Source organism: Malania oleifera, chromosome 3 (assembly GCF_029873635.1).
Source record: "Malania oleifera isolate guangnan ecotype guangnan chromosome 3, ASM2987363v1, whole genome shotgun sequence".
Lineage (NCBI taxonomy): Eukaryota > Viridiplantae > Streptophyta > Magnoliopsida > Santalales > Ximeniaceae > Malania > Malania oleifera.
The window spans coordinates 125,432,150-125,457,399 of NC_080419.1; the positions used below are offsets into that span (position 1 = coordinate 125,432,150).

General features: G+C 36.0%; 1 protein-coding gene across 1 annotated transcript in view; it reads right to left on the bottom strand.

Annotated features, from left to right (window-relative positions):
* LOC131150353 (eIF-2-alpha kinase GCN2) overlaps positions 1-25,250 on the bottom strand; it is a 151,965-nt gene that overhangs the window by 24,207 nt on the left and 102,508 nt on the right. Inside the window, exons 15-24 of the mRNA XM_058101030.1 lie at positions 22,896-23,044; positions 22,467-22,716; positions 17,418-17,697; positions 17,228-17,321; positions 13,674-13,754; positions 13,500-13,556; positions 11,665-11,796; positions 11,485-11,568; positions 7,008-7,116; positions 6,781-6,917 (exon numbers count right to left, since the gene is read on the bottom strand). Coding sequence (XP_057957013.1) covers positions 6,781-6,917; positions 7,008-7,116; positions 11,485-11,568; positions 11,665-11,796; positions 13,500-13,556; positions 13,674-13,754; positions 17,228-17,321; positions 17,418-17,697; positions 22,467-22,716; positions 22,896-23,044 — 1,373 coding nt within the window. The remainder of the gene's footprint in view (positions 1-6,780; positions 6,918-7,007; positions 7,117-11,484; positions 11,569-11,664; positions 11,797-13,499; positions 13,557-13,673; positions 13,755-17,227; positions 17,322-17,417; positions 17,698-22,466; positions 22,717-22,895; positions 23,045-25,250) is intronic.

The following is a 25,250-nucleotide window of genomic DNA, read 5'->3' on the forward strand; positions in this document are numbered from 1 at the left end:
TGCAGGGGAGTGTTAAAACTTGATATACATTGGTGGCCAACAACCTAATAGCTTAAGCTTTTAGGTGAAGTGGCAATCTAATAGTTTTCTTGATGTGACTAGCTATGGATCAAAAAAATTGCTGAGGGATCACAGTTCCTTAAAAAATGTTCAATTTTGATTTTTACACACACACACACACACACACAAGAGCACTGAAACTACAAGAAATATCTGTGTTAGTGCAACAATGACGTTTTGGCACAGAACGACGCTTCTCCGGAACCCATTAAAAACTAAAATGATTAATTTAATTTTGTGACTTGTCTCTGACACCTCCCAAAGTAGCCCAGCACGTGTTTGGACATGGTCCTAACACTACCTAAGATGGCCCGACACGTCATTTGTATTTTTCTTGTATTTTTTTGCAAGATTATTACTGATTCTTGGACCACAGTTTCTCATGCTCCTTATTGGAAGTTGCTTCTTGTTTTTTGTTATTAGGAGATTTTTCGTTATTGATGATACTTCTATGATTACGTTCTAAATTTGATAATGCATTAGTATTATGCTGTGTCCTCGAGTGTGTCAGAATCGGTTCTTTTTAATACTTTTATTTTGTGTGCATGCCTGTATTAAATGTGTTCCTGTACATGGACATATATTAAATGTCTTTTGCCATGACCCTCTATAATTGTTTGAGGAGAAATGATAACTTAATTTTCTAATAAGCTCTATAAATTTTTTAATCAAAGATAACTTGAACAATTAAAAATAAAACTTCATCAACAGAGAGTAGTCATTGACTGTCTTTCAGACTCACTCTTTCTCAATGGTGTCTTCTCCTATTGGCTTTATAGGAAGTCAGCAGTCAACCTTGCTGTGATGGATCGAAGCAGTGGGCCCCAGCTCGATAGTGCTTGGCATGCTAGCCCGTCGACACCCCAGCTTGGAATTGGTGCAGCCCCTCATGTCCACCCGATGCTTAGTGCGGGGCTCTGCGCTGCAGTTTAAAGGAAAAAGTTGCGCCCCTTATACCACCAATTGGTTTTAGAAGAACTGATAGCACTTGATCCTGACAAGTGGTATCAGAGCGAGGTCATGGGTTCGAGCACTCCAAGGGTAGCTGCTAGAGGGGTGATTGTTGGCTTTATGGGAAGTCAGTAGTCAACCTTGTTGCGAGGGATCGTAGCAGTGGACCCCAGCTTGACAGTGCTTGGCGTGCCAGCCCGTCGGCACCTCTGCTTGGAATTGGTGCAGCCCCTCATGTCCACTCGATGCTTAGTGCAGCGTTCAGCACTGCTGTTTAAAGGAAAAAGTTGCGCCCCTTCTACCACCAATTGGTTTTAGAAGAACCAGTAGCGCTTGATCCTGACATCTCCACCTCTTATTTTATCGCATGTATTATGTTTTAATATTGTGTAATTTATTTGAACTATCCAATTTTTCTAAGGCAAAGATATGCAAACACACAAGAATGCTTGAAACTATAGTATTAATTTTGGTTTGAATGCCTTTCCATCGGGTTTACTTTCATTATATATAGAATAGATTTACATAGTTGTCAGCACATTTTCAGAGCTTAAATGCTGCCATATTTTCAGCATTATTTACAGCCTAATTTTCTGCTATATACAATCTAAATATAAACTAAAATATTTCAACTAAATTATTTACAGCTTAATTATCCTAAATTATCTCCATAACATCCCCCCTCAAATTGATGCTGGTAGATCAAGAAGCATCAATTTGTCAACCAAGAACTGATGCCGGTGCCAAGAAAGCGCTTTAGTGAATATGTCTGCAGTTTGACGTTCTGTGGAAATGTGTGGAAGAGTAATTACTTGTTTGTCAAAGGATTCACGTATGGAATGGCAATCAACTTCGATATGTTTCATACGCTCATGGAAGACAAGATTAGCGGTGATTTGAATAGCACTGGCATTATCAGGATGAAGAGGAGTGAAATGAAGCTGAGAAAAACCAAGTTCACCCAATAACCCATGAAGCCGTGTGATCTCAGAGCATGCAGAAGACAAAGCACGATACTCAGACACAGAGGAGGACTTGGAAACTTTTTCTTGCTTCTTATTCTTCCACGAAATGAGTGCATTGCCTAAGAACATGCACTAGCCAGTAACAAAGTGATGAGTATCTGCACATCTGGCCCAATCAGCATCACTACACCCCACCATATGTAAGGAAGATTCCCTAGGAAAGAAAAACCCGCATGTAGAGGTGCCCTTCAGATATCAGATAATGCGGTGGACAGCGGCTAAATGAAGATGTCGGGGAGCTTGCATAAATTGACTGACTTGCTGCACAGAAAAAGAAACATCAGGGCGAGTAATCGTTAAGTAGTTCAAACTCCCAACAAGCTGCCGATACAAGGATGGATCTGATAGAAGCTCGCCTTGCTCCTGACGAAGCTTAAGATTTACCTCTAAGGGAGTAAGAATAGAGTTACCCGATTGGAAATCAGCCAATGAAATCACTTCTTGCGTGTATTTGTGCTGGTGTAACAACATACCGGTCGGAGTAAGCTGCACCTCAAGGCCAAGAAAGTACTGCAGGGGACCAAGATCTTTCATGTGAAAAGAGGCCTTGAGATGTTGTTGTAATTGCTTAATTAACTCAGTATCAGAGCCAATAATCACAATGTCATCAACATATACCAGAAGCAATATAATTCCTCCAGAAGTCTTGTGAAGAAAAAGAGAGGAATCAAACTGACTCCGAGTAAAATAAAAAGTAAGCAGGGTAGAATGAAATTTATCAAACCATGCACGCAGAGCTTGTTTCAGTCCATACAAGGATCGGTGTAGTCGACAAACCTCTGAGGAAGGTGTAATAAACATGCCGGGAGGTGCAGACATATAGATTTCTTCCTTCAAATCCCCATGTAGAAAAGCATTCTTCACATCCATCTGCCGGAGAGACCACCCCTGCGACATAGCAAGTGTCAAGATAGTCTGCACAGTAGTCATTTTGGCAACAGGTGCAAAGGTCTCTTCATAATCAATACCCTACTTTTGCTGGTTCCCAAGAGCCACGAGACGGGCCTTATATCCATCCAGTGACCCATCAGACCGAAACTTGACTGAGTACACTCATTTACAACCAATAGGTTTGACACTAGAGGGACAAGTCACAAGATCCCAAGTGTGATTATCTTGAAGAGCTTGGATGTCTTCTTGCATGGCATGCTGCCAACATGCTTGGGTGGCTGCCTGGGTATATGAGTGATGAACAGAAATAGTGTCAAGAGTGGCAGTAAGCGAGGTATGAGGAAAATCATACCTATCCGGTGGATGTGTAACCCGAGTGGAGCGCCGAGGAACTACAAAATCAAATGACGAATCAGTACCTAGAAGGGGCATTGAAGGAGGAGGACGTCGATGATAAACCACACTTGGTTTAAATTGCTCAATAGAAGAAGACACATCATCAAAGCGGGAAGAAGAGTAATAGGAGTATCAAAAATAACTTGAGGCTGAAAGAAATATTGATTTTCAAAGAAAATCACATTCCGGGAGATCTGAAATTTGTTTGCGTGAGCATCATAACAAGAAATCCTTTTTGAGTAGGACTATATCCCTTAAAGGCACATGAAACAGACTAGGCAACAAGCTTGTGACGCTCAACGGGTGGTAGATGAACAAAACAAATACACCCAAAAGTATGAAAGGATTGATACTCAGGAGATATGCTAAATAATCGAAAATAGGGAGAATTATAATTTAGAGTGGCAGTAGGCAAACAATTGATCAAATAGACAGTAGTAGATAAAGCTTCTACCCAAAACTTAGAAGGTACAAAAGAATCAATCAACAAAGTACGAACGACATCTAAGAGATGACGATTCTTACGCTTAGCGACTCCATTTTGTTGAGGGGTATAAGGATAAGAACATTGGGAAATGATCCCTTTTGCTGAATAAAAGTTGGGAAAGAATGAGACATGTACTCCCCCCTAAGTCGGAGCGTAAAGTTTTGATACAAGTATTGAACTGTGTCTCGAAAAACACAACAAATTTTTGAAAGACAGAAAACACGTCAGCTTTAGAGCAGAGAAAATATATCCAAGTGAATCAACTATAATTAATTAATTATCAATAAACGTCACAAAATAACAATATTGACCATGAGATATAACAGGAGTTACCCCCCAAACATCAGCATGCACAATCTCAAAGCAATTAGAAGCAAGACTACCATGCGCAAGAAAATGTAAAGTTTTACTCTTACCAACGACAAGTTGCACAATCAAAAGATACAGGAGAAGAAGAAAAGGAATCTTTATTGCCTAGAAAGACATGTTTCATAAGATGAGCCAAGACAATAGAATTAGGATGACCCAATTTCTTATGCCAAACTTCATTATTATTGGCAGTAGTCGTACAAGCAAGAGAAACAACATTAGGAATAGAAAACTGTAAAGGAAATAAACGTCCCACTTTAGGCCCCTTCGTGATCACCGTCCTCGGCACCTAATCCTACATAGGACAACCACCACAAGAAAAATGAACATCATAATTATTATCCACAAATTGTCTAATAGAATTCAAATTGGTAGACAATCCAGGAGACAAAAACATCGCAAAATGAAGAGCCCAAATTACCAACAGCAGTAATTGGAAGAGTACTGCCATCAGCAATTTGAATATTTTGCGTGCCTCTATACCTACAAACATCATGGAGACCCATCATATTACTAGTCATATGATTAGAAGTAGCCGAATCAACAATCCAAGAAGTTGAGTTAGTAGTCGTACCTTGCAGGCCTAAGGTCGTAAAAGCAAACACAATCATTTGTTGGACCATTGCTACTGTGAAAACAGACGAATCAGAGCTTATAGTGGGTGGCGCGGAAGAAGAAGGAAAGGACTGAACAACAACCTAAAAAGCTTGGGATTGGCGATTTTGAGGCCACACTTGACAGTCTTTGATGATATGACCTTCTTTCTTGCAGTAGTTACAAACTTTCTTTGGATAGTTGCGAGCAATATGACCAAACTCCTTGCAACTGAAACACTGCAACATGTTCCTCCCTCTCCCTTGTGTTGCATATGCTACATTCACAGCCTTAGAAAATACCAGCTTAGAAGTCATACCCATCTGAGTGGATAACAACTATTCTTCACGCAATAAATCTCCCAAACAAAGATCCAAAAAAGGAACCAGATTACGGTTCTTACGGTTCAATAAACTAGCTCGAACAGGCTCAAATTCAGGTTGAAGTTTCATCAAAAACAGATTGCATCGACTCTCAGCATGAACCACTTGAAGAGCCGCGAGTGTTTAGGGGAAACCTTAGCATGAACAATAGCAGAATACTCACTCCAAAGATTAATAAAACTAGAATAAAATTGTTCAATAGGTGAATTACCTTGACTGCAATTACTAATTTCCAACTCCAATTGAAACTTTCGTGCACTGTGATCTTGGTGGTCAATACGGTGGAGATAAACCCACATAGCTTGAGCCGTAGTAAAACAGTGAAGATTGGTCACAAGGTGAGACTCAATTGTCCCTAACAGCCAAAAGATCACCTTAGCATCCTTGACCTCACATTGTGCAAATTCCTTTTCATTAGTGGGAACTTGCGCAGAACTATCAATATGATTTGATAATTCGTTCCCTTTCAAGAACATTTTAAATCAAAATCCCACGTAGGCAAATTCTTTCCAGTAAATCAAACAATAGTCTTTTCAATAGATACAATGAAAGGAATTAAAAAAAAAAAATAATCCCAAGCAGTCAACCAAATAAAGAGCAAGCCTAACTCAAATCAGGTCCAAATCCTAATAATAAGAGGTCTAGACACAACCACATTACAAAAGCCTAGCAGAAATAAAAAGCCCAGATCAAACACGGAAGCCTAACTCGAAATACGTGCCCTGTCCTGTGTGAAAAACGACACAGCAGAGGAAGAAACACAGCACCTTCGTTGATCACACCAGAAGTCGAAGCTGCTGACCACCACAGAAACTGCCAACAGCCACAAAGATGCCCAGTCACCACGAGAAAAACACCGAGATGAGTAGCTTGCAACCAAGGACAGTGTGCGCAACTAAAAAAAAAGAATCCAGCAGCCCACAACAAAACTCAAAACCACCAAAGTGGACACCACGGAGAAGGCCGACGCCCACGAAAAGCAAGAAAGAACTTGCTGAAACCGAGAGAATTTTTTTTAAACAGTGATGAGAATGGTACCCAGTGATTAAGACCAAAACGACGGAATCAGAAGAGGGGCTCTGATACCATGTTAATTTTGGTCTGAATGCCTTTTCATCGGGTTTGCTTTCATTATATATAGAAGAGATTTACATAGTTGTCAGCACATTTTCAGCGGTTAAATGCTGCCAGCTTTTCAGCATTATTTACAGCGTAATTTTCTGCTTTCAGCACATTTTCAACACTTAAATGCTGTGATATTTTCAGCATTATTTACAGCCTAATTTTATGCTATATACAATCTAAATATAAACTAAAATATTTTAACTATATTATTTAAAGCCTAATTATCCTAAATTATCTCCGTAACATAAAGGACATTCGATGTTGGCATAAAAGAGTTTATAAAGGATCTTGCACAATACAAGAAAATATAATACTAAATCCCAAGATGGTTATATAATCATTTGGAATGATGAAATTTTACGTCCTCCAGAGCTAGAAATTACTGTTTCACGAAGACATGCCCATAATTACGCTTGCCTAGCTTCCAGTAAATTGCTGAGGCTGTTTGATTAATACCACTACACATTAAAACAAGAAATCAAAGGAGAATTTTGGATACCTGAAAGAACAAATCTCTGTAATAACTCTCAGTCGGTGGCATAAGGGCATCGATGAAAACATATTTTTCAATTCTCCAAACTCTCAAGTAGCTAAAGAGATCTGACAATTCATCAAGCGCTTTCCGTGTAGATTTATCTGCAATATTTTGCAGTAACAGACAGCATAAATACCTTCAACCAGTCCATATGAATATTCAAAGTCACAATAATAATCAACATAACAAACCAGCTGGCAGGGCTCCCCTCAATCTAGGTAGGGTCTGATCTGCAGATCCACAGAACCTCAAACCCACAGTCTGCAGTCTATTTACAACAACTTCTGCTAAACTGAGTTCCTGGAGAATAATACAGAATAAGAGAAGTGATAAATGCTTCAAAAATTTATTACACTAACCACGAGTAATTACCATCAATCTCTTTGGCAGTTTGAATACCACAAAAATCTAGGTTGCATATGGAAGCTTATTAAGTTAAAATAAAATATTATTATACAAAGGCCATGCAAGATTCCAGGCAGTTTTTAAAGTGCATGAATAAAAGCTTAAATAATTTTTACCCTTAAAACCTACGAAGGGATACAAATTCACGCAGCACAATTTCTGTACCTAATTGATTCACAGATTTGGAGAATTGGGTTTTCAGGACTCAATCCTGCGGTGCCTACCAGTCCCTCCACTGTTGCTAAAGGTGTGAGAGGCTAGCAGAAAGCCGCTGCTACTGTTCATTACTGTTCTGAAACAGTGCCTAAAATGGGTAGTTGTTCAGATCTAGCGTGTATTTGAGGTTTTTGCACCTATAACTTAAAACAGAGGCTGATTTAGCCTTGGGATTGATATTTCTTGATTGCTTCTTAGTCCTCTGAATTATCTTGTATTGGCCCTATTGGGCACTGATATGAGGATAAAGTTGCTGTTATGCCTGGAAGTTGCCCGATTTGCTGGATTGAAATTCAAAAACTTACCTCTTTACTATTTCGAGGATTCAATAGTTATTTGAGTCAAAGAAGGTTGTTAAAATACTGTTCTGAAATCTTACTCTTTATTTGTGAACTTTTCTTTTATTCCACCTATTTGCATCACCTCTCCATTGACAGGAGATGAACCAAATTTTCCCCCTATAACACCTAAGAAGCTTGTTCCAAATCCTCCATGAGAAAGAACAATACATTAAAAAAAATAAAAAATAAAAAACGAGAGGCAGAACAAAAGAATGCAGACATCCAGATATAATGCTTTAAAGGCCTCCTATTCTGCAACAGATTGTTAGTTTCACTTTATCAGGAAAAACCAACCAAATAAAATCCTTAATTTTAGAAGGAGCTGTGGTCTCCAAATACTATTGTAGAATGAAAAAGATAAGTTATCCCAGATCAAAAACTCAAATAAAGGTTTTCAAGGGAAGTCCTCAATGAATCCAGCACTACTTCCTCACATCCTCCATAGAGGAAGGACAGAACCCTCCAAACTCAAACATGCTAGCTCCTCCACTCTCATTCAAAGATCTGTGGATATGGAAATCTCACAACATTCTTTCTCATAGAAAGAAAAAGAAAATGCCTCATTATGTAGGAGAGAGAGATTATAAAAGTGAGGAAATGACACAAAAAGAGCAGAATTTCCCACCCAAGGGTGCTACGTGAAGACTGTTATCCACCCCAAATTTATACTAGAAACAAAATGTGGGTAAAGTTAAGATATACATCTTCAAGGACTCTCAAAAGAAGATCTAAAACCAACATCAATATCCCATCCATTTTCTAGTAGGCGATAATTAACTTTAGCCTTGGAGCATGCTCAAAAAGTTGTAAATTGTGAGCACATTTAAGAAAGACTCCCTATGATCCTCTAAGAAAAGGATAGTGTCATTGGCAAACTGACAATGACACACTATGATCCTCACTACCCACCCTAATATCTCAAACAAATCCTCTGCCCTATGCATCAATATACTCAAATAATCAACTACCAAGACAAACAAAAATGTGCCTGCTTTGTTTGTTAAGAATTATCTTATTCCCTCTAGTGAGTGTTGTTTATTTGTGCTTATCTCTCCATGTGCAATTGGGCTTTACATGCGGGGGAGGATCATTACAACTGCTTTTGAAATTATACGAAAAAATAAACATACAACAACATTTTATTTAACCATTCATGTCTAAATCATCATTATTTGTATAATAATAACATTTAAATGATTTATGAATTTCATTTGTATTAACTAAATATGTTTAATGCACATTATCTTACAAATACATTTGATACACATACTATATTACAACTTTTCCACCTCATACAAACTTGTAATATATTAATTCTAATACTTACATTATTACGTCTGATAACCATAAGTTTCACAAAGAATTACAGGCTTTATTATAGATTTCCATTATTTTTTCAAATCAAAATTGAAATTGACATCAAAATCAAAATTTCCGTACTTTTTGGAGCTTAGAACTTTGAATCGAAATCAAAATTTAAGACGTTGGGAGTAGGCTTAATATACATTGATGGCCCACAACCAAACATCTTAAGCTTTTAAGTAAATTGGTAATCTAACAATGCCAAAACTAGAAGCATGGGAAATGAAATTACTTCCATTATCCTTACTTTCTCTACATGGGTAGGAGGGTTAAAAAAGGAGGGCGAATGGCTAGGTGGAGCAAGAGGGTAAAAAATTAATTTATTTTTATTTATGGACATGGCTGAGACACTGCATAAAAATTCTTGACACAGTGAGGACACGTCCAGACTTCTTGCACCAAAACGTTGCGTCTGTTGCCCCTTTATTATGTCAACAAGATCCCAAAAAAAAAAAAAAAAGATAGAGTTGAGAGACCAAGAGTCAAGAGGTTCCTTGACATTGGAGGGGCTGGACTTTGGAACCCTAGTGCCACTGCACCAGCCTTGTAGAGCATCGTCAGACCTCTCAACCCCCAACCCCCCCTCCAAAGCCACTGCTAGTAAGGTTGTTGCAGTGTGACCTGGAGGTCACGGGTTCAAGGCGTGGAAACAGCCTCTTGGAAAAATACAAGGTAAGGCTGCATACTATAGACCTATTGTGGTCCGCCCTTTCCCCGGACCCCGCATACACGGGAGCTTTGTGCACCAGGGTGCCCCTTTATATATATATATATATAATAATTTCTTGATGAGCTATGCCCAGTACGCACCATAGCCATGCTCTGGAGCTGTTTCTTTTTGTTGTTGGATCAATATTCTATAATATGAATGAAGTTGATGAGTGTTTAAGTGTAGTTTGTAAAATGTGTAGTTGATAATGTTGCATAAATGATTCTTACATTTAAATCAAAATTACAACAATATTTTTCATCTAAAAGGAAAAACATTCCTAAATATACATATATATATATATATATATCTAAATTAATTAATTTTTTTGATAAAAAAGAAGGTATTTTCGATAGAGGAGTAAGAAACTACAACCTAGATGAGGATAGGATGTCCAAAAAAAAAAAACCCAAGAAAACCCCTCTTTAAACCCTTTCCATTTAGTTCGCCGAGCACTTTAAATTATCGAGTTCTCTTTGGACCTTCTTTGCCTTACTTTTACCAAAATCAAAAGGACTTTATTATTTATATTAATTAATTAACGTATACCCGCCCTGCCAAATCCTCACTTTTTTGAAATTGCCGCATCGGCATGTCAGTATTGTGTCATATCTGTGTCCTGTGTCAATATTGGTGCCTCCTAGTTTGCAACAAATGACATAAGGTAATAGAAGGGACTAGAAATCTATACATTTAGAAAATACAGCACAGAATGATGATGCTAGATTGCATATGTTTAAAAATTTCTTCGGCATTCTGAAAACAGAAGACTACACGTGTGTGCCAACTTTAATAGAACACAAAAGTGGGACTAAACATGTGAACTGTGGACCTTATCAGCTTAGAAACCCAAATGGCTAATCAAGTTGGGTAATTGTTTGTACATAATTCCTAAATGCATCAAGAGATAGCGTAGAAAATTTATGCTAAATTTGATGGTCTATGTTAAAGCATGATGTATATTGTTGGCCCACAACCTAACAGCTTAAGCTTTTAGGTAAAGTGGTAATCTAACATGATATCAGAGCTAGTTACCAGGTAGTCCTCGGTTTTAGTCTTGTTGCCCGCATTTATTGTGTGGTGTTTAAAAAATGATTGTAAGCCCAATAATGGGTGTTATCCATGTTGTGTCTATCTCTAACACGCTGTCGGGCTGCACATGTAGGGGAGTGTTAAAGCTTGATATATATTGTTGGCTCACAACCTAACAGCTTAAGCTTTTAGGTAAAGTGGTAATCTAACAGTTTCCAATAAACAGGAAGTCAACAACAACAACAACAAAACCAAGCCTTAGTCCCACTAAGTGGGGTCGGCTATATGAATCCTTTTCCGCCAATTTATGCATATAAACAGGAAGTCAATCTCAATTAATTTCAGTTGGCAGCTTCCATACATGTTTAAATGCTTTTGGGAAGTGGCCACAAGAACTGATTTCCATACACACACTGCTCAAAGTGAATTAATAATAACATGTAAAAAGAAGCAAGCTCCAAACGCCATAGCTCTTCAAATTGCAAAAATACACAAACTATCAATAAGTAAGGACATCTAAACTTAATTGATCAGCCTAATAATGATTATAATAGGCTCAATAATATATAGTTATGTATAATTATCCCATTGTTTTCTTCAAACCTGAAGAAGCTGGCGTCTTATCACCACCCATTTTGATTTCCACTTGGAGGATTGAGGACGCAAAGAATTCATCATTGAGAGAAGCTTCATTAAGACAATGGAAGTATCAGTCAGGAATCGAGACATATACAGAATTTTAAAAATAATTCCATGTCTCAGAAATAAATTTAGTAGATGTACCTCTGCCACTTTTCGTCTATGCTCTGGTTTTATACCTATCCAAGACCAAATTGCTTCCAGTAGATCCCCATGATTTAGATGAATATCACATGAATTAGCAGGGAAAAAACGAGTTACAACATCCATTGTCACCTGCAATTTGAGTTTAAAATAAATTTTAAAAAATCTCACACGCACTTGTAGGAAAAAGAAAAGAGGAAAAACACAGTTAAAATGGTCATTATTACCTGAAAATTGAGCATACATTACAGACATGAGTACATCACTATCAATGTTTGCTCGTTATCTTTAAATGAGCTGATAATAGCTCATATAAGACGAGATATGTTGGTACTAAAAGTACAAATTAAATTTGAGCTTTAAAAAAATCCTCTACCGCCACTTGGCAGCAAGGATTGAAGATCACAAAATATTTGCCCATATCTTTCATTCTTATGAATTTTCAATCAACAAAATCAAGAATTATGTACAACTATGCCTACCGCATGAACATTGCTAAGCCACCAGTTGCCCCCAAAAGCTTAAACTGCTTCAACTATTAGGTGATTGGACAACAATGTACATAAAGCCTTCAACATTCTCCCGCATGTGCAGCCTGATCACACGTGGAGATTTAAACAAATAATGGATAAGGGAAAATTTTGAAACTCAGCATTAGTTGGATAAACTGAGTCTACACATTGCAGATTATGGAGGAAATGAAATTTGGATGGATGCTGGTAAATCTAAGGTTAAGAAAGGTCAAAGGGAATTAACGAATTTGAAGTGTTCAATGAATTATGATGGGACAGGTTTAAAGAGGGGATTTCTGGGGCAAAGTCTGTAGCTTTATTTTAATTGTTTGTTTATTTTTGCTTTATTGAGGAATTCATGCCCTTGCCTACAATGTAATTTCTTTTTCTCTCTCCCTTAATATATCTTCTTCTTTTATATTAAAAAAAGGGAATAAGATAATTTAACAAATAAATTATAAATAAGTACAAGAAGAATTGAACTTAAGATCTTCAGGCAAGCATGGCTCTGGCATCATGTTAGTGAACTGCTGAAATATTTGGTGAATTGGAAGACCTAATCACAACAATAAGTCTCTCCCTCTACTTATATTATATGTGAAGTATATACCACTGACCACAATACCCTTACCAACTCACACTAACATAATACTAACTAATAATGCGAAAATACCAAAACAACCATTAACACTACCACTAAAGCTGGAGCATAGATATCATATGCTCTAAGCTTGTTACAAACGGATTTAACATGAGCACACCCCTCCCAATTACACCCGTTACTGTTACGTTATGCTACCCGCTACTGTGATTTAAAACCATGAGCATCAATTAATCAGCACAGAATCGTTTTAATCGATTTTGACATACATAAGATGAATTAGATTATTAGATGGAAATATATTGGTCCAAAAGTGTTGGTTTATTTGTATGTATAAACTATATTTAGAAATTAGGACATTGTCGTACGTAAGCAGGTGCCTTCGGCAATATGGTATCCCAGCATTTTGATAGTGAACCTTCTCTTCAAGTAAAATAGTTCATAAAATTCCTTGACAACAGATAAATATGTAGCATCCAAAAAGCACTGTGAAGAAAAGGTCAATCCCAAGTCCATCAATAGGAAAGTGAAACGCCAAAAATTTCCTTCAAATCGAATTTCTATTAGAGATATAACTAACTACATAACAAGATTATCATTCAACATAATTTGATATTCAGGAAAACCATCACAAAATCAAATAGGACTACATGTTAGACAAAAAAAAAAACCTAAATATAGCTACAAGGAGAGAGAGAGAGATGCAAGTAAGATCACAGCACCTTAATAACCTCTGCCTCTGTCAATGCTTGTGCACCTCCAATTATATCAAAATCTCCCTAAAAACAAGAAATGATGTTAGGAAAGATGCTTCAATCTACACAAATTTGACTAGCAAGTAAAATGCTCGTTATGTATTTAGCAAAGATGGCCAAATAGATCCCTATAATAACTACCTGAAGGTAGCGGTTCGGTGGTGAGCGCCCAATTGCTCTTCTATATACATATGTCATTTCATATCGTTTAAAAGATGATTTCTGCAAAAGGAAAGAACTTGTTTCATTTAGCCCAACAATCTATGCTTAGATGTTTAGTTGTCAGCTAAACAAAGAGATGTATCAAGACAATAAATATGTTGAAACCAAAGAGTAGATCTTGTAAGAATTTCAATGGCACATAACGCTTTGACTTTTGAGAAAATGGTCTAGCAAAGCAAGAAGACTAGTCACCATAGATAACTTCATAGCACAATAACTCACTTATAAAGCAACAATATACAGTTCATCACATGTATAAGAGGAGCATGGTCTTAAATTTCCACAAAATTGTGGAAAATTTCCGTTGAAATTTTTTATTTCCGTCACCCTCGAAATCGAAATGGCAAACGATTTCTGTTTTACATAATTTCCATCAAAATTTTAACAAGTCATTCAAAATTCATCAAAATCTTGAAATTTTAGCTAAACTTATTGAAATTTTTACCATGGAACGAAATTCCCTTGAAATTCAAATGAGAGATTTAGGAGTGAAGTGAAATTTCTCCCTTAATTTTTTTTTTTTTTTTTCATTGCAAGGGATTTTGAAATTATATGAAAAAATAAACTTACAACAACATTTTTTTATCTAAGCATTCATGTCTAAATTATCATTATTTGTATAATAAATAATATTTAAATAATTTAGGAATTTCATTTGTATTAACTGAATATTTTTAATGCACATTATCTTATACACAAATTATATTATGACTTTTCCACCTCATATATAACATAGATGTATTTAACTTGTAATATATTAGTCCTAAAACTTACGTTGTTACGTATATTAACCATTTCTAAAGTTTCATAAAAAGAATTCCATGGTTCACTACTGATTTCCATTAGTTTTTCAAATCGAAATTGAAATTGGCATTGAAATCGAAATTTCTGTCAAAATTTCCATATTTTTGAAGCTTCAAAATTGAGTCGAGATCGAAATTTAAGACCTTGCTTGTGAGAGCCTTATACACTTTGTGTGCATGTGTTTGTATGTGTATGTTTTAACTTTCTACATTCATAAGCATTGTAAATGCAAGAAATTCAACTTGGTTATCCATATAATTATGAGCTGATATAAGGGCATGAAAGAAGGGGAAAAAAAGAAGAGAAGTTTTCCCCCCAGAGAGTAACTATCACAAACCGGACAAATATTTTATATATGAAATATTAATGACAAATATACCCCAGGAACAATAAAATAATGATATCTGCACAATAAGAGACTGCTACTTTTAACACTCCCCCTCAAGCTGGCACATACCAAAATCGGCCAACTCCAGCTAGGCACAACCATCAAAGAAAGCAAGTCTAAACAAGGTCTTTGAGAATGAATCTTCTAGCAACTTATATGACCACAAATGGAATAGCCACAATCTTCTTCATCCCAGTGTTCTCAAAAAAAGACATCCAACCTTGATATGCTTCAAACTATCATGAAAACAGGATTGCTTGCAAAATGGATTTCGCAGAACATAAGTCGCACATTTCATCACAAGAAAAACAATCTCTAAGATACGATACCTTAACTACAGTAGCAATACATATGCACTATAGCTCGACATTCTACTATGTTCCCACAATTGCCTGTCTCTTTCTTCGTCAAGTGACAAGATTACCACACGCAAAGGTACAATTTTTGGAAGTCAAATCTCCTGTTTTCAACCAAACCAGCTTCATTTGCATGAGAGCACCCTACAATACCAATGTCCTATTACACTTGTTCACCAACCCTTTATCCTAAAAGAGCTCTTAAAGATGCTGCAGAATCCTGCAAACAAAATCTCAGTATGGCTGCTTTGGGATTCAACATAAACTGACTAACAACTCTAATGACAAAGATATGCAAACCCAATGATTGTCAGATATCAATTTTTATATCCTCAATGACATTTATATACAACTAGATATCAATTTTTATATCTTCAATGACATTTATATACTACCACATGCTCCTTTTTTCTAGAACCCACCATTAAACTTCCATAGGTACCCTATCAAAGACTTTCTGTACGCCAATAAAAACAATGTATGAAACTCTTCTCCTTCCCTTCTTCATCAATAGGCTTCATACATATATAGCTCCTGTAGTTGATCACCCAAACCTGAAATCCAAGTTACCCAATTCTTCAACAGATCCAACCCCATTTTCAAACCTTAAAGAAGTCAGACCCCACCTCATCTAGGAAATAGGAGAAAAAGAAAATGATAGACAGAGACCTAAACAAACCATTTGAGAAGGGTTTAAAAACTCATATTCCCACTCTCCACAATGAGAACCCTTGCAGGTTTGTTTCGTATATTTATTCATTGTCCTTTTCTTGGTATGAACTAAGCAACGGCTCTAGCACTTGTTTTTGAAGGATGTCTAGCTCTCATATTGGTCTTAGCTTGACTAAATGTTGATTTCTATGAAAATTTTGAGGGCATCAATTTTACGGAAATATTAACAAATTTTCAATTTCAATTTAAAGAAATGATACAAAGAATAGCAGATTATGGAAATTATGAAAGAAATTTTGGTGAATATTAAAATATATCATTGTGATCTTGGTCTTAAATTTCCACAAAATTGTTGAAATTTTTATTGAAATTTCCAGTTTCCGTCACCCTTGAAATAGAAATGGCAGTTGATTTTTGTCTTGATTAATTTCCGTCGAAATCTTAACAAATCATCCTAAATTTATTGAAATCTCCAAATTTTGGCGAACTTGTTGAAATTTTAACTATGCAATGAAATTTCCTTGAAATTCAAATGAGAAATTCTAGAATAAAGTGAACTTTCTCTCTTAATTTATTTTATTTATCTTTATTGAAACAAAAGATTATTATAAGTGATTTTGAAATTATATGAAAAAATAAACTTAAAACAACTTTTTATTTAACCATTCATGTCTAAATTATCATTATTTGCATAATAATAATATTTAAATGATTTATGAATTTCATTTGTATATAATTGAATATGTTTAATGCACTTATCTTACAAATACGTTTGATACACATACTGTATTACAACTTTTTCACCTCATATACGACATAAATGTATTTAACTTGCAATATATTAGTCCTAAAACTTGCATTATTACATGTGTTAATCATTTCAAATGTTTCACAAAGAATTTCATGCTTTACTACTAATTTCTGTTATTTTTTCAAATCGAAATCAAATTTTGACATCGAAATCAAAATTTTCGTATTTTTGGAGCTTTGGAATTTGAGTTGAAATAGAAATTTAAGACCTTGATTGTGAATAATTTAGAACTAAAATGAAAAGCCCCTAGATTTTTATTTTTTCCAAGTGTATAATTATTAAATCTGAAATTTATTCAAAATTCTGGAAATTTCAAAAATTTCAACCTAAAATTGGCAAAAAATTAATTGAAGCTGGTTTTGGTTTTGACCTCTCCTGAAATAAAAAAATTTTGCAAAATTATTGAAATATAATACCATGGGTTTGAAGAAGTTCTACATACCTGGTTCGTGACAACCCAAGCAATGAATGGAAAACGCAATTCGTGACAAAGCTCAACCACACCTCCTCCGTGGGTCAAAAGTTTAACAGTATTCCTTTCCATCATAAACCAAAAGCAATCAGCCAGATCAACACATTAAAAATAATAGAAATGCATAAAGAGCTAGTGTGAAAGAGTTGAGATGAGGAACCTGTTGAACTGTGGAAAATCATCAAATAAATGCATGGGAATTATTTCCAGATGCTTTGCGCAATGCAGTCTCAAGACTTCCCTTGTGACCTCAACAATATGATCACGAAGTTCGGTGTCTAAATCTGTATACTGGATGGAGGATGTATCTCCCCCAGTCAATCTCAACCCTCCAACATGTTGGTGATATTTCATGCTTAACGTCTCTTCATCGAAGATAGCATTAACAACTTTATCAAATATACTTGTGTCTTCTGAGATTTGCATTGTTCGTAGCATATCTGCAGATACAAGAAAAACAGTAAATCAAGCTAAGCTATGAAATTTCAACAAAAAATATACAAAGAATAAAAAGATGAATCTCACCACTGCCTTGGACAGTTATCAAATTTGTGAAAGCACATCCATGATGAACCCAAAAAAATTAACAGAAAAAATGAAAATGATAAAGACAAACTACAAGAGAACATTTTTGCAAACATTGTTGGAACTCTATTGAGGTAGTGAAGAAGGATTTAACAGCCTTTAATCTAATAGAGGAAACACTCTTCATCGGGTGAATTGGTGGAAAAGGATTCATGTAGCCGACCCCACCTAGTGGGCCTTAAGGCTTGTTGTTGTTGTTGTTGGACTACTTCCCTATAAATTGAAAATCTCAAAAAACAATATCATCAACAACAATCTCAAATAGGAGCATCATGATAAGAAAAAACAATCCTGAACTAAAGACAACCCTGAACTAAAGTAATATGACACCCTAGAGAAAAAAAACCTACCCTTCCACCATCAAGAAGCTTAGAGATCTTGATCATCACAGGATCCCAAAACCTCACTAAGGGAATATTATCACCAAAAGGACTCCAAAACAAGTCAAAGACCACTCTAGCACCCTACAACCAACAAGAAAAGCAAACCTAGTACTCACCTCTGGACTCGAATTCAGAGCACCTAAACCACAGTTACACAAATTAACCTTAAGCCCCTTAGCCAACACAAAAACTTGAAGAATAGTCAAAACATTACAAGAGGAGGATGTGTTATCAGATAAAACCAGAACAGTATCATCAATGGATTAAGTGTGAAACCACTGCTGCATCCCTACTCACCGCAATACTCTGAATATATGTTCTACCAACTGCCCTTTCAATCATCTTGCTTAACACATCTACAGCCAAAATAAAAGGAAAGGTGATAATGGATCCCCTTGTCTCACACCCTTAGAAGCAGAAAACCAAGCCCTAAGTTCTCCATTAATAATGATGGACAAGGAAATAATTGAAATACAACCATTAATCCAACCTCTCAATCTCACCCTAAACCCCTTCCTAACCAGAAATCTATCTAAAAATTCCACTACCTATTTCTTCTAAATCTTCCTAGTCTCCTAGCCTCTTCAACAGCCTCATCAACCAAAAGCAGAGTGTCCAAAATCTGTCTACCTCCAACAAAAGCAGATAGAGCACCGGAGAAATCTCTCCTATAACATCCCCAATAGGCTGCGAGTCATCACCCAAATAGGCTGATTGATGTAGAGAGAGAGAGAGAGAGAGAGAGAGAGAGAGAGAGAGAGAGAGAGAGAGAGAGAGAGAGATAAGGGTAAGAAAAAGAGAAGAGAAGAAAAAGAAAGAAGTAGGGAGAAACGGAGGCAGTATAGAACAGATGTAGAGAAGAACACAAAATAGAAAACAGAGAGATAAACAGACAAAGTAGAAGGGAAAAAAGAGAAGGAAGAACAAACAGAGGGGGAAAAAAGGATGAAGAAGAAGGGATGCAGAGAGAGAGATTAACGTGAAACTCAACTAATCATCACAAGCAGTCCATTATTACATTATAAGCCTATCTTTATAGGCAACTAAGAAACCTAAAGATAAAACTACTAAAAATTACAAAATAACCAAAACAATAAAAAATCATAAAATAACTTTAATTAATCAAAATTTCTAATATCTCAAACTAATATAAAATCCCTAATTTTTAAACATTCAAACAGAATATGATCGCTTAGAATTATCCACAAGCGATATATATAAATCCATGAGCCATTCAACAAATTATTGAATCCTCCTTCAGATTCCCAATCCCAATAAAGTGAACGAATGGATAATTATCACACTTAGGAAGATGATTCAACAATTTCATCCTCTAAAAAGCTCTTGCTTTGTGCTGAATTCCTGATTTTAACATTGAATTTTGTTGCCTGCTCCATGGATCCATCTACCACTCGAACATTCTATTGCATCTGCGTGGTCTGACAATCATTGAAGCATTCATTTCCACATTGATAATCCATAACAACAATAAATTCAGGTTCATTTGCAAGTTCCTCTTTTCAGTCATCATATATGTACTCCATAACAACAACAATTTCTGTTTCATCCTTGATAAGCTGTTTTGAGATTGGAAGCTCATGCTGTCCAAGATAAGAACTCTTTCTTCTATTGAGAAGGAAGAAATCTCATCATAGCAGGGAAAAATTTTAATAGTAACAAACTTTTTTTTCTAACCAAAAGTTGGTTTGAGTTGTACCATGTTTCTTTGGTAGTATTATACCCACAAGCTTATAAAAAGCAAATCTTGTCCTTTTTTCCAGTCTCCTGTCATAGTCAAAATAAATATCAAAGATAAAACAGCTAATCTATGAATTCTTTTCTTGCAATAATGTTAATTTAAAACAAGCAATATCCTCAAGACAAAGCATAGAAGCCCATGTAAGATTTCCCAAATTCATATCTATCCTTAGGTGCTGACACTGCTGAATTTTCCTCCAGAAATATACATCAAATACTCAAAGTTGGATTGTCAGACCAAGGTCAAAATCTTGCAATGGCAGTCAATTACTTGCACGACAACAACAACAACAAACCAAACCTTGACCATCTGAGTAACTAATTCACTCTTCCTCACTGGTGAACTAAGTGGCCTACATTGCAAGTGCTCAAACCATATAAGTCGTCCCTCCCCTATCTTCTACAAGAGTTATGCCTAACTTACTGTGAATATGTTCATTTCTTAATTTATCTTTTAACGTTATACCACTCATCCATCTAAGCATTTTCATCTCAGCAAATTTTACGTTTTGGATGTGTTGCTTCTTAGTTGCCCAACATTCTGATCCATATAACATAGCTAGTCTTACATCCGTCCTATAAAACTTTCCTTTTATTTTTAAGGGTATTCTACAATCACAAAGCACAGCTGAAGCACTTTTCCATTTTACCCAACCTACTTTAACTCTATGCATTACATCTTCTTCAATTTCCCCTTCAACTTACATAATATATCCAAGGTATCGAAATCCACTAGTGCTATTGATTTCTTCTTCATCAAGTTTAACTTTATCTCCAATATTCCTCATATTATTACTGAAATTATATTCCATATATTTTGTCTTATTTCTACTTATCCTAAAGCCTCTAGATTCTAAAGCTGCTCTCCATAATTCTAACTTAGATTCTACTTCACCCCAGGTTTCATCAATCAAGCCAATATCATCTGCAAACAACATATATCATGGATCCTCATTTTGGATACTCCTAGTTAGTTCATCAAGTACTAAAGCAAAAAGATAAGGACTCAACGCAAATCCTTGATGTACACCTATTGTGATTGGAGATTCTCTAGCCTCTCCACCTATAGTCCTAACACTAGTCAATTACTTGCACTCATACTCCAAAATATCACAGAAAAACTGGAACAGATCCTAGTAAGATCAGAAAATCTAGAACTGATGCTGTCAGGATCAATTCCTTATCAGTATTCTGAAAATCTCAAAGCAAATCTTCAGTAAATCGTGATAAGATCCAATTTCTCTTCAGTATTCTCATGTCAGATATTAATACCTTGAGAGCAGTTAAATTCTCTTCCTGCTGATCAAACTAACCAGGCTTGCAGCACTGGGTATATGTATTGGATAGAATGGGTGCAAGTGTAAATGGGTTTCAGGACATCAGGTCAGGTTATAAAGAAAATAGGGATTGAGAATTTGCAACTCAAGTACCAAAACTGTAAAATAAAACTAGCGACAGTTCAGAAATTTAGAGAAGAATCCAGGAAAAAGAACTGCTGCTGCAGCTGCTTCAAAAAAGTGGTGATAGACAAGAAAAGTTTCATACATGAGTCTTCAATCAAAACCTTCACTGGAAAAGGAACTTTGTCAAGCCTCTTCAGAAAGGTATTCAACCAACACCATATTGACTTATTGGCAAAACCTCCTCCAGAACACTGCTGTCAGAAGCCCTTCCAGCAATTGAAGAAATCTGTCTTCCATCATTGCAGCCCCTGAGCTGCTTCTTCCATCACTCCACCATCTTATCTTAGAATAATCATCACAGCCCCCATCATTGCAGCCCTTAGCCCTCTTCAATTTCACTGTTTGTGAGAGGCTGCTCTGGGAGAGAGAGAGAGATTAATTTGAAACTCAATTAACCATTAAAAGTTCCTGATTCTTACACCATAAGCCATATTTATACGCAACTAACAAACATAAAACTATTAAAAATTACAACACGACCCAAAAATAATCAAAAAATCATATAATAACCACAATGTAATTAAAAATTACTGAAAAATACAAATATCCACTAGCTAATATAAAATCTCCAATTTATAAATCTTCAAACGAAATACGATGACCTAGAACTATCCACAAGTGATCCTCCACTGATCCTTTTAGGAACTAAAGCAATGGAAGTGGAATTCGTATTTTGGGAATCACCTCATTAACATAGAACTAATTTGACACTCTTATCAATTCAATTCTATCCACATCCCAACAATCCTTTAAAAACAAAAAACAAAAATATATTAAAAACTAATTTAAATTTTCTAAAATTTAATCCAGTGTTGAGAAATTTTCTTAAACAGTTAAAACCAGTGATTGGTTTCCAAATCCAATTTAGCTTGGGACTAACTTGCACCCAAGCCACTCAAGTTTGGCTTTGAAGTTACAAAAACCAAATTTTATTTACCGACAAGGACATTACACAGAACTAACCATTCAGTAAAACTCCTTAACCAAGCCCACATACATGGTCACAGAAAAATCACTTACTATCTAACATTTCATACTCCATTCGTGGAGGAAATGCATGCTGTAGAAGTTCTGTGGCAGATGGTCGATTTGATGGACTTGGAGACATCAAGCGTCGCAACAAAGATGCATGCTCTGGAAATTCAGTAACCCAAGCAGAAGGAAATTCTCCTTTTTGCTTCAGATCTGATAGAACAACATGTCTCTCCATTTCCGTTGCAAAAGGGTGCCAAAGCTCAAAAAACACAACACCTAAGCTGTACATATCCACCTGATATTCAAGATGGCTCAACTACCATCACTTGATATGGTTTTGAATAATAAATAACAAAAAATATAAGAAAACAACAACAGTAATATGATATCTGACTTGGGACCAAGTGGCCATATGCCAACCAGATAGAGTGAAGTATAGCAGAAGGAAGCTAAGCAAATAAATAAATAATTTACCTTTTCATCAATCTTTGGCCATCCCTGCTCAATTTCTGGAGCAGTGTAAAAATAGGTACCAACTTGACCAGTACCATCAACTGAAACTCCAGTTGTATCTGCAGGAAATCCCAGATCCTGATCCAACTGCTCAAACCTCAAGAATTTGGCTAACAAAGCAAGAGGCAGGAAATGAGTTTTATATTCACATTATATTCCGAATGATCTAAAATCGATGAATATAGACAAATTTCATGTCCTTCATAATAACAAATGAGTAATTAAAAACACATGCCCATTCCCCCAACACCCATTTTACCACATGCACAAAGTGAAAAATAAAGCTTAGAAATTTTTACTACTTTAACAAAATGAAGAAATCTATTGCACCAGAAGAAAGGAATACAACATCTAGGGTGAAGCACCCACAAATAAAATAAAAGAAAAAGAAAAAAAATGGAAAAAACTCAAGCACTGGGATATCAATACAGAAAAGCTCTCCAATCTCTGTGAATAAGAAAAGAAACCTCTCCAAAAAAAAAAAACCATTAGCAGAGCACCATAATAAAGCACGAAAAACCAACCCACTCCAAGCCAAATTAGAATGAGTCACCAAGCCCTTGAAGAATGCGTGGCAGTACCCACCGACCAAATACATAAAATAATAGCAACAAAAAAAAAAAATGCTGCCTTTCCAAAGAGTCTTCAAGTTCAAACCCCTAAACCAAAAAGACAAAAGATCTCCCAAGAAGATGCATACTGAATCTTCACCAAAAACACCAACGTTCTTCAAAATAATTCAGGAAATGGAATAGAAATGAGAACTAGTCTCCCCACTCTGACAGGAAAGCACCCAGAGTTAAAGGGCTGGCTTTATTTGATCTTCTCCCCCAAAGTAGATCATTAGTATTTGTTTATCCAAGGGAATGATTTTGATGATAAAAAAATTTATGCATTATGCTGTGTAAATACAAAGCTTATGAATCATATTCTGTCCCAAATAAATTCACTCTAAATGATTTTGAAGATGTCTCGATCATTCATTAACTATAACTGTGATGATTTGCATGTGAATTTGCTGTTTACAGTACCTGCGGCCCATGTGAATTGAAACAGGCTTGCAATCTGAGCAAAACTATTTTTGTCAGAGCATTAGCTCACTCATGAACTGGCAAAATAAAAAATGCTACTCTGTAAAAGTCTATCATAGGTATTCTGGGAGAATACATCATGCTACCTTTGTTCCAATTAGTTAGTGAAATATTGTCATACTTGGATATTCATTTATTTATAATTTTTAAATAATAAAGTCATGATTTTTACATGTGGGTTGTTTGGACAAACATGGAACTACTTATATATGCTGCTCTCTTATTTTTGAATTTCAAATGTCATTGAACATTCTCAAATATATGGGATTTGAATTTGCACAGGCTTTACTTTATTTCGTTGGATATATATGCTTCTAGTTTCCTAAATTTTTCAGCAAAAGAAAAAGGCATTTCATTAAAGAACAAAGAATATACAAAATGGAGAATAAGAACTCCTACTAATAAAAAAAAAAAGAGTAAAAATAAATACATAAATAACTACAAGCAAAATCAAGCCTGCCACTCTCACTGTATATCTGACAAGTACACCCCCTTTAAAACAGCCAGCTGCAAAAGACCAAACTGACGCCAAATAATAATGAATCTTGTCCCTGGCCAAAAAGCATGTCATCTTCCCCATAAAAGAACGTGCATCCCTTTCCAACAAAATACCCCACAAAATTGCACAAATCCCACATCTCCATAAGACACAGCCATCTCCCCTCCTACCAAAACCTGTAACAGAAATAACCAACATCTCCTTCATCAATTCCGACAAATCAAGTACTCTTCTAACAAACTAAGAACTTATTCCACACCCTCCGAGAGAAAGAGCAATGCCAAAAAGTATGATACTTGGATTAGGAATCAGAACAGAATTGGAAAGGTTTTGAACCTGAATCAGGCCTAATCAGTAGCTGAGAATGGGTAAGTTCAGAATAGCATATGCTTTCTTACAAAGAAGAAGAAGAAGAGAAAAAGAAAGACTAGGCAACTTGTGCAAGAGTGAGCATCAGTCAGGTCCTTTTGTCCGTCCGCTGCAAGGATGCTAAAGGCCCTCATGCACAGGAGGCTCTTCGTCGTGCAAAATTCAAGTTTCCAGGTCGACAAAAGATCATTGTTAGCAGGAAATGGGGCTTTACCAAGTTCAGTCATACTGATTATGTAAAATGGACGAGCGAGAACCGTATCGTTCCTGATGGTGTAAATGCGAAGCTTCTTAGGTGCCACGGACCATTGGCTAATCGTCAACCTGGGCGTGCATTTTTACATGCAACTTTTTAGG